General features: G+C 37.8%; 1 protein-coding gene across 1 annotated transcript; it reads left to right on the forward strand.

The window, feature by feature from the left end:
* The first annotated feature begins 1438 nt into the window (after positions 1-1438).
* LOC128736061 (lebercilin-like protein) lies at positions 1439-5797 on the forward strand. The gene is made up of 6 exons (XM_053830544.1): positions 1439-1461; positions 3834-4038; positions 4095-4351; positions 4407-4626; positions 4709-4834; positions 4898-5797. The coding sequence occupies exons 1-6, from the start codon at positions 1439-1441 to the stop codon at positions 5795-5797; spliced, it is 1731 nt and encodes a 576-aa protein (XP_053686519.1).
* Positions 5798-10363: the final 4566 nt, after the last annotated feature.

Here is a 10363-nt window from a genome sequence, read left to right on the forward strand (position 1 = left end):
TCAGACCCATTTTTCCATATGAAGAAACGAGAAAAAGTTCCAGGTGAGATCAATTGCGGACTCACATGCTGCTTGCTTCGTTTCTGTGATGTCGGCTTATGCTGATCTATTTTCCTAACAAATTAAAATGCATTGAATAATTTTAACATTTTGCTCATAACAAGTTTATTGAAGAATATACGTTAGTTAAACCATGATTTGTAACTTTATAACAATATGGCATTTAAAAGACCTTTACTACGCAATGTATATGTTAAAGAATATTATTTCCTTTTACAACTTACTTTTACTTGCACTTACTCATATTAGGAACAACTTACTCAGCAATTTCTTGAAAAAAGAATCTATCAAAATTTATAAGTGCTCCTATTTTATTTAAATTTCGTGAACTTATTCAATTTCCAAAAATTTTATGTAAACCAACGCACTATGCATCGTTAACCAATAGATGAATAATGTTCCGAAGACGTGTCGATTTCTATCTCAAATAGCAAGTAAGACCGTATAACAAAGGTTCCTTTCACCACTAGGTGGATTAAAACAGGTTTTCATCATAAATCGCCAATTGCGAGCTTACAAAAAATTGAAAAATTCAGATATCAAAAAACAGCTACGTAACAATTTAGATAATTCCTTGCTGCTGCATGCATGCTGAACCAAAATTTCTGCCAAATCGGACCACTGGATTCTGAGATACACGTACCGCCAGCTGAATAAACAAGGTTTCGAGAAAAATGCGTTCAAAGTTTCGTACAGCGATGCACTTCCCTTGAGGTGACCCCACGGTTTTCGCCGTAACTTTTCGACAAGATTAGATATCAAAAAATCCTTTTGGCGTGACATTTCTGAAGGTATAAGCCTTCAAAAAATAAAATTCTATTTTTCCGAATGTTCAGAGTAGGGTCCCCCCTTAAGGCAATCATAGAATTTCCAAATCTAGCATAAAAAACAGCAAGCAACGTGTTTAACATGTTCAATTTCATCTTCTTTCTTATATTCGGCTTATCAGTTAGCCTGTATTTTTTAATTGACTTAATAATGACTTGTTATTATCATTATAATCCATTATCATTATAACAGATAGATTACAAAACGTTCAAAAATGATTATCTACGAAACATATCTCGATGGTAAACAAATGGCAAAGAGTCGCTACTAACCTTCCGGTCGTCTATGGTAACAGTGCATAACAAACAATACCGCAGCAGAATCAGAACAGCTGGTGTAAAATTCGGTGCATTTTAAACTGTAGAAATTCTATTTCTTCAAAAACTAAAACCTACCGCATCTTGCCCGATTTAAAAAGTTTGATTGGCCGGTTTTTGATATTTAAAGTGCCCATGATAGGAAAAAATCGCTTATGCTGATTGTAAGGCAAAGAATTACTGTCTTACTGAAAAAAATCGATTAAAATCAGTGAAACTTGATTGAATTGAAAATGTCATCCAGCATACTGTCTTCGTGAGTATCGGAAAGGGTTAACGGCCGTGGGAGACGGCCCTCTAGCCACAACTACGACTTTCGACGTTTAAGTCTCGTCGAAAGTACTTATACAGCATAAAGCTCCATAATTTAATCGTTTAAATTTTGGTAAATATAACAGCAGTACTTAGATATTTCATTTCATTTGCTTAACAATTATTATGTTTTATCGTTTCATCATAGAAAGTGAATGTTATTTGTTTCTTATTTATGTCGTTTCCTTGACAGTAAGCACGGACAGTTTATTCCTATTTTGAATTGCATCATCGGTGTGCAATACCTAATACCTATATTTTAGAAAACAGTCAAGTATCGGAAATATTGCCGGTAAATTAAACAAGTTGCCTAGTAGGTATTTCGCTCATTTACTTGCACTGAGCACAGAATAATATTAGGTAAAACGAAGATCGGTGTAAAACAAAAATTCAGTGATTTTTAAATTCAACCAGTTAACCATCAATAAGCGAACTGATTTAATAAATTGTTTTAAAGTACTAAATTATTTTCACTTTTTAACGGAGATCTTACAGAATGGTTCAAAAATGAATGAATGAATGCTTTGGAAAGGCCATGCTTTTTATGAACATTATTTGCTTTCGTTTGATTTTTTTTATTATACTCTCGATTTGAAACATAAAATTTATACATTTGTTCTGAAAAAGAAAAAAGCTGTTATGTCCTCTGTTTATTCTATCATGTCGCAGATGAAATATTTTGCGTGTTAGCATAAAGTTAATTTGGTGGAATTTAAAATTCAAAATGATAGGTAATAATTTCACTTTTTTTGAAAAATAATATTTCTCGTTTTTGTGATTATTTTAACCATGTCAATTTGGTCAATGATGGTCCAAATCAAATAGTCATTCACACAAGTTGCAAACATTTTGAATGGTTTTGTTGTGAGAGTAGCATACAACATTTTTATTCGCTATCGTTTTTCACGCTTAATAAAACTGAAGATGTTTCTCAAAGCTGTTTTTAGAATCACGCCGAAGACTTCATTGAAGTTTTTACATGGAAAATAGTGCTTTGAAAATAAAGGAGTCATTCGCTTACTTGCTTTTATTGGAACTGAGACAAAAAGTAAGACGCAGGAGAGCTAAGTCCGGTATGCAATTATTCAGTCACTCGTTGAGTTAAATAATTAATCGCATGCCAGTATCTTCTTTGTTTAATACTACAATTTATCTTTGACGCATAGGGTTGCCAAGTCTGAAAATGACAAAAACCGGCCGGCCGGTTGGTCTAGCCTTCAAAAAATGTGCGGGAGGGGAAGGGCGATTTTGACAGCATAAGCATATTAGAGGATTTGCCTGAAACGTCTAATGTGAGTTAATGACATATTATTTGAGCAGTCGCCGGTAGACCGGCACCGAGAGAAACTGGAAATAGGTTGACAGTTTCCCATGTCCCATGGGATGACCAGTCAGCTGTGGAGATAACGAATGGCAGGACATCACAGTCTCAGCCACAACCAACATTGAATGGATTATTGAAGATAGCTAGTTTTAGAGTGACCACTACTTGCTTCTGGCGCTAGTGGACAATTTAATGTATATTACCGCCAGAAGCAAGGTATTATCACTGCGAAACTGGCTATCTTCATTGATCCACTGCTCAGAATTGCAAACAAATTTTTCAAAAAATTTACTAAATCAAAAAAAAGTACAAATCCGGCATCATATGTCGGAAAACAGGCCGTTTTGCCGGATTGACCGGCCACCGGCTTTGCAAGTGAAAAACTGGTCGGGCCGGCCAAAAATCGGCAACCCTATTGACGCAATTGAATCATTTTAATGAAAAAGTTATATAAGTTCTATTTCATCGTATTATGTCGAAAACAATAGAATAAGCCCCACCAATTAAGCAGTTTTGGGTACTATGACAATCGCAACAGGAGTGTATTTATAATTTTTACATACGACTTTTCCCAAGGTATAAAGTATTGACTCGCACCGGTACTTCGCACACGTGGGAATATGCCGTCTCTGTAAATAATGCTCCCTTGTTTGTTCTGCAAAGCAACACAAGTTTATCGTTACTATGCATTCCGAACATGACAACATAACTGTATCTACGGTACTAAATGTTGGTCTAGTCAGTTTTTTCCACCTGATAGGACAGAAGTAATTTTATTAAAAACTCAAATTCAAGGCTCTGTCTACTGCCTATAGTTTAATAACACGATTAATTTAAACAAAAAGCAGAGTTGAATGTTACATTCATTTAAATGTGTGACTTTATTCCGACGGGATTAATTTCTGATTAAACAATATGAGGTATTTTTAGGAATAAAAAAGTTTTAAGATTTTTAAAAATACAGATGATTGCAATTGTGATAACTATTTCAGGATTTCCATGCGAAGTATGGAGAGTTTATACTCCAACAAAAGTTCTAACTTTTCTGCACTTCACCGGCGAAAGGTGGCAGCTGCCCGGCAACCAGCTATTATAATAGCATCTAGCAACGACGTCCGACATCGCGTTATGTCAGCACGCGTCTTGCGTTTTAAGCAATTACAAAATCAATTAGAAGTGGCACATCATCAAATTGCTGTAAGCCTGACTGATTAACTTCCAGGCCGAATTTTTGAAAATATTAATTTTTACAGGAATTGACAAAAGATAATCGACTTTTGAGGGCTCTTCAGAAGCGGCAGGACTCTGCATTGTCTAAATACGAAAATTCGAATGCAGAGCTTCCAAAACTATTGCACTCGCATGCTGAAGAAATCCGAACGTACCAGACCAAATATCGGAACCTTCAAAATCAAAATAAAGAATTACTCAATAAACTCAAACATAAGGATGCACACATCTTGACCATAACCGATCAAAACAAACATTTAATCCAATTGAACAAAGACAAGTAAGTAAGATTCAATGCGTAAACATTAAAAGTATATGAACATCTAATTATTTAGACATCTGGAAGAACGTGAAAGGTTAGCAGAACGTGTTCGCGATTTGGAGACTAGGTTGATTGAGAAGGATAATGACGCAAAACTTCTCGCTAGACGGCTGCAACTCGAGACAAAAAATTTTAAAGGACAGATTCAGCAGGAAGTTTTAAAGCAACGTGAAATTAGCCAAAAACTGGAACGGGCGCATCATGAAATACAACGGTTAAACTCTGTTATCGAGGTACTTATTCCTTCTCGAAAAACACAGTTTCAAAACGATTTTGTTTACACTATTGAACTTAAACAACATCTCTATTTTTTAGATTTATGAAAAACGCACACCCTCAACGTTGCTAAAAAACAGTAGTTATTTGATAAAACCTCCAAAACCAACATCTGGACAGCTGATTCGAATTCCAAATGGTTCTCCCGTTAAACCAGCGTTTCCGGTAGGTGTTGCCGTGCTTTTAATTGCTGACTTGCATTACAATAAATTTTATTACTATATTTAGCTACAAAGTTTGGCTGAGCCAGCACCAGTAACGAGCATGGAAATTGCTCCAAAAAAACTCTCTGATGTGGGAGATGGTGATCATCACTCATTGAACCCTAGTCCGAAAAGCCTCAAACCAATGGGAGCCGTCGAAGACCCGACACCAGCGGTAACACCGGCCAAATCATACAGGTCTAAGAAAAAGCACCCCATACCAACCGTTTGTGAAGAAGCAGATAAAAAAGATGTCGAAAAACCCGAAAAGAAGCAGGAAGTTCTATATGACGAAACTTTTTGTAAGGATTTTAATCAATACGCTCTTCAGCAAGAAGCAGAGTTTGAAGAAACGATCGAAAATGAACTCTCCAGATTGAAGCAAAGTATTTTAACTGATGGACCAAAAACTAGTCTTTTGCGGAGACGAAAGCATTTTGCTACCAGCGATATTTCCTACAGTGACGATTTTGAACCGGAATTGTCGCCCGAAAAAAATCATAACGAAATCGTTGATAACGTTGATAAGATTTACGACCACAAGGCACACATCACAGAATTGGAACATCAGATTCGCAATATGGGCGGACCATTGATAAATGGGAAGGGTATAAAATGTAACAATGGACTGTCAAATTTTTCTGCTGGAGAAACAGATCAAGAATCTAACACGAGTACAACCGTGAGCAGAGACTCTTCTTCAAAGGAGTTCGAAACCATGAAACAAGAAATACGACAGAGCATAATGAAAAAAGAATGTTTGCTTGATACGTTTTGTGACGAAGTTAGCGGAAGCGATTTGCAAACTAAATCATATTGCAACAATCGTATAAAAGATAACCATAAGAGATCTCAAATCGATCCTAAAAAGAAGAAAAACTTGCTGGAGGCGTTAAAAGCTATTGATGGAGAATGTGTCAAATGATGTGAATTCGAAGCAGGTCCATTTAACTGATATTTTTAAACATTTTTGGCTTAAGTGCGCGTTTTAAAGACTTGTGTGCAATGTATATATTTGTCAGATTAATATTTGAATTAAATCTATATTTTTATCTATAACGTTTATGTAACAGGTTCTTGGTTGATATGTTGACATCTTTTAACCCATTATGACCCGGACTCCATTGAAATGACATATTAAATTTCATACAGCAATGATTACCCCGGTTGAATGCGCGAGTACTTTCAAGTTCTTGCATGCAAGATTTGCCATTTGGAAAAGCAACATGCTGAATTTAAATGGCACTATGAGAAAAAGCATCGATTTCTCAGAACTGCCGGGTTCAGGGAAAATTCTGAGTACGGGCGAATGTTCACCTTCTAGTGGGCCAACTTTCAGGAAAATTTCATGTTTGGTAAAGGTGGTAGCTTGCTCCGGTTTAAGGAATTTACCAAACATGAAATTTTCCTGAAAGTTGGCCCACTAGTATGTGAACATTCGCTCGTACTCAGAATTTTCCCTGAGCCCGGCAGTTCTGGGAATTTCTCGCGCAAAACTTGCATGCAAATTACTCGCGCTTTTAACCGCGATCAATGATTCACTCGTGGAGAACTATTCGTTAGTTGGGCGTTCGTTAGTTGGCGCTTCAAAAGCACTTAAAAAGCACTTTCACAATGTTCTATCGTTTCGAAGTTTCTATCAACTGTCAGTCGGTCCAATTAGCAAACGCGAATCGTGGCTCGCGCGGCACGTTTTTTCAGATTTAACGTTGCCCCCCGAAGAAGTTGCAAATTAAAACTTGATATCGCTGCCGCGCCGCTGCAAGTGTCTTTCATCACAAAGCAATATTGGTAAAGGTCATGGCTGTACCCAAGGTGGGGGGGGGGATGGATGTCGGGGTTCAACCAACCCAAAGGGGGAGGGGAGTTCAACGTCAACGTTTAGCAATATGGATGTCAACGTTCTTGGAATGGGTTGAGCGGTCCATCTTTTGACGTTTCGAAATATTTTGAATTATCATTCCGAAACAGGTTTCTACAGGATCCCTATAGAGATAGTATACGTGATTAAGTTTTGTTAGCTTGGTCGCATCATTTCCACTGCCGTGTGAATACTGCTTGTCAAAAGCAAATCGCCTGTAGTGCCACCTCATAATATTGCGATCAGGAAACATGGCAGATGCCCATGGGTCCAGGACTTAGTTACACACCAAATAGGAAACTCAACAAACATTTTTATTTAGGAATAGCTTTTTCAACTATTGTACAGCTAAAACTAGTGTAAGAAGCGCTTGATGAGCTGCTATACAACAAAAATCTTCCTTGGGAATGACATCCTTGCCATCCCGGAAGCATCACAGACCCGTGCGGAACTGTAAGAAGTAGATCGTCGACGTATTTTTTAACAACTGGTATCGATATGTGTATTGTGCTCATTACTGTATCGATTAGTGTGTCAATAACAATTTCGGCTAGTAAAGGGGAGAGCGGATTTCCCATAGCCGTTCCTTTTATTTGATGATAGTATTTGTTGTCAAATTGAAAGTAGCTGCATAGATAACAACCACAGATTTGATCTACCCAACACCAAAATAGTCGATCGTAGTTACAAGAAAAAAGCTCTCCCAATATTAGAAATGTGCCATATCTACAATACACCCAATACAATCAACAGACGGAGCAACGTAGATGGATTAAACCATACATATGCAGGGATACTAGCCTCCATAAAACCCACTCAGAAGCACAATTTCCCTACCACCCCTTCCCAATTAGATAGCAACGGTGAAAACAGTTAGTGTGCGAAGTTTGAAAAGTAGGTTCAACTATGATAGTAGCGAAGTTTTTGGAAAGGTTTTTTCACCAACAAACTGTACTAAACTGAGACAGACTACAAATATTAATCTTTTGCAGACGACAGATATGCACAGAAAAACTAAAGAAGACATTTACATTCTTAAAATTAAAGATTTTTAACGACGAACTGAGACAACTGTAGGTACAATCGAAACAAAAGACATTTATAACTAAAACAAACACGACAAAATATTATAGCTATCCTTGAAAAAGACTAAAATAAATAGTCGAAACGTCGGAGTGAATTGAAAAAGCCAGTTCTAATTTCCGTAAAAGACTGAAAAGGCCAAAAAAGTACGATAAAAATTACGAAACTAACAGTCGACAACGTCTAAAGTTATGGATTAAATATTAGTTGGAGCAATTGACAGTAGACCAAATCGAGGATTGCCTTGGAATCCTCTAACGATGGAGCAGGTAAATGACCTCGACCTAGCCGACGACATTGTCTTGCTCGCACAACGCTCCCAGGCAGCAGATCTCACAGTCACTGTAGCAAAAACTAAGTCTATGGTAGTGTACACTGACAACTCCACCAACTTTACAGTAGCGGGACAACAAGTTGAGCAAATAGACGCCTTTCAATATCTTGGAATCCACACAACGCCCGATGGTGGTACCTAGACTGATATAGCAACACGGGTCAGGAGGGCTAGGGGTGCCTTTGCAGGTCTGCGAAACATTTGGCACTCAAACCAGGTCACTCTACGTACTTTCGCTCGTACTCAGAATTTTCCCTGAGCCCGGCAGTTCTGGGAATTTCTCGCACAAAACTTGCATGCAAATTACTCGCGCGTTTAACCGCGATCAATGATTCACTCGTGGAGAACTATTCGTTAGTTGGGCGTTCGTTAGTTGGCGCTTCAAAAGCACTTAAAAAGCACTTTCACAATGTTCTATCGTTTCGAAGTTTCTATCAACTGTCAGTCGGTCCAATTAGCAAACATGAATCGTGGCTCGCGCGGCACGTTTTTTCAGATTTAACGTTGCCCCCCGAATATTTAATTCAAACATTAAATCCGTACTGCTGTATGCCTGAGAAACGTGGTGCGTCGCAGTGAAACAACACAAAAACTGCAGATATTCATTAACCGGTGCCTGAGTCATTCGTGCCTGACGGCATGACAACTCCAATAAGGAACTCCATCGTCGGTGTCATCAACAGCCGAAAGCCACAGAAATTCGTGAACGTAGGTGGAAGTGGATCGGACACACCTTGAGCAAAGGACTGAAGGTTTGCAGAGAAGCACTCGACTGGAATCCACAAGGATAGCGTAGAAGAGGCAGACCCAGAGGCTCATGGCGACGCAGTTTAGCCAACGACATCCGGGCTGGTAGACGAGAACCAGTCCTGGCGACAGGTAAAAGCCATGGCTGGTAACCGTCAGCAGTGGAGATCTCTAATTTAATCACCTTGTTCTGCCGGACATGGACACATAAGTAAATAAGTTTTACAGCTATAGGCTCTTTCTTAGACCTTTGCAACGATGATTTTTTGCCGAAATTAGCACTGATGAATGTATTATTAAATAAACTTCCGCTAAATTTTTAGTTAATTTAACTGCTAACCGCTTACGAACCTAACATTTTGAATTAGCGTATCAACTGTCAGCGAAGCTAAAGTTTCGGTTAGCGATGCATACTTCTGCAACTGACGACGATTGAAAATTAGGCACGACTTGTAGATGTTAAATAGATTAATTAAAACCTGTGTTATACTGTATGAAATGTTACTTTCAGTTCACTTGCATTCAAAGTTGCTAGCTTTCTAGTCAGTATTTCTTAGTAAAATACAAATGAAACTTTAAAATCAATCGTCATGATGAAGAGTAACCCGCTTAACCGAAGCGAATTGAAACCAGTTTTGAAGCGAAGCGGTGCTACTTCAGTTGAAACCGAAGCTTCATTGTGTTATTGTTGAGTGACGATTGGCGATTGACAGTGACGTTGTCGGGCCTTGGCTATCAGTGATTGTTAATGGCTTGGTTGAAACTGTAAAAATCCCCAGAACGAACCCGTCGTCTAAAAGTTCAACCCAGAGCGAATCTATGTTCAACAATGAGTGAAAAAAGAAACGTTTCGACAGCCGTTCGATTGAAACTAGGGCAAAAACAAAAACGCTATTGGTGAATAAATTGAATTTGACTGCAATTTACTGTGATTTGCAGCTGTACCTGGATTAATCCAATTTAACTCACCTTGGATTAATCCAGATTATTTTCTCCAATGCCAACGTATATGACAAAACAAAACAGCAACATTGCAATTGTCAGTCTTTCTCTTTCTTACTCACAGCATTCGCATTGTCGCACTTTTTGTGTCAGTCGCACTTTTAGACTGCGGTGTCCAGTAAGGTGCAAAATGCGGGAATTTAGTACACTTTAATATTTATTTATATATGACCAAACCAACCTGACAAATAAGCAAATAAACATAAGCCTGGCAACATTGCTTATTTGCTATAAACCAAGCTATAAAGATTTTGACGTTTTTACTAGTTCCCTTCCTTCCTTTCTGTTTCTAATTATTTGATTTTCTCTTTTGCTTTATCGTATGTATGTATGTTTCGTTTCTGATGAAGCAAAAGCAAGAAGTATTTTTTTTATATGTTTCATTCAAGTTCTCTTTGTACGACGAACAAACACTATGAACTTCAATCTTCATGCTTCATCATTATTGTACTTTTTTACGTCGA

Source organism: Sabethes cyaneus, chromosome 2 (assembly GCF_943734655.1).
Source record: "Sabethes cyaneus chromosome 2, idSabCyanKW18_F2, whole genome shotgun sequence".
NCBI lineage: Eukaryota > Metazoa > Arthropoda > Insecta > Diptera > Culicidae > Sabethes > Sabethes cyaneus.

Bases quoted from the DNA above. Each gene is read 5' to 3' on its own strand.
- LOC128736061 (XM_053830544.1), top strand. From the start codon at position 1,439: ATGTCATCCAGCATACTGTCTTC. The intron at 4,627-4,708 runs GTACTTATTCCT...TCTATTTTTTAG, and splicing joins GGTTAAACTCTGTTATCGAG to ATTTATGAAAAACGCACACC. The intron at 4,835-4,897 runs GTAGGTGTTGCC...TACTATATTTAG, and splicing joins CCGTTAAACCAGCGTTTCCG to CTACAAAGTTTGGCTGAGCC.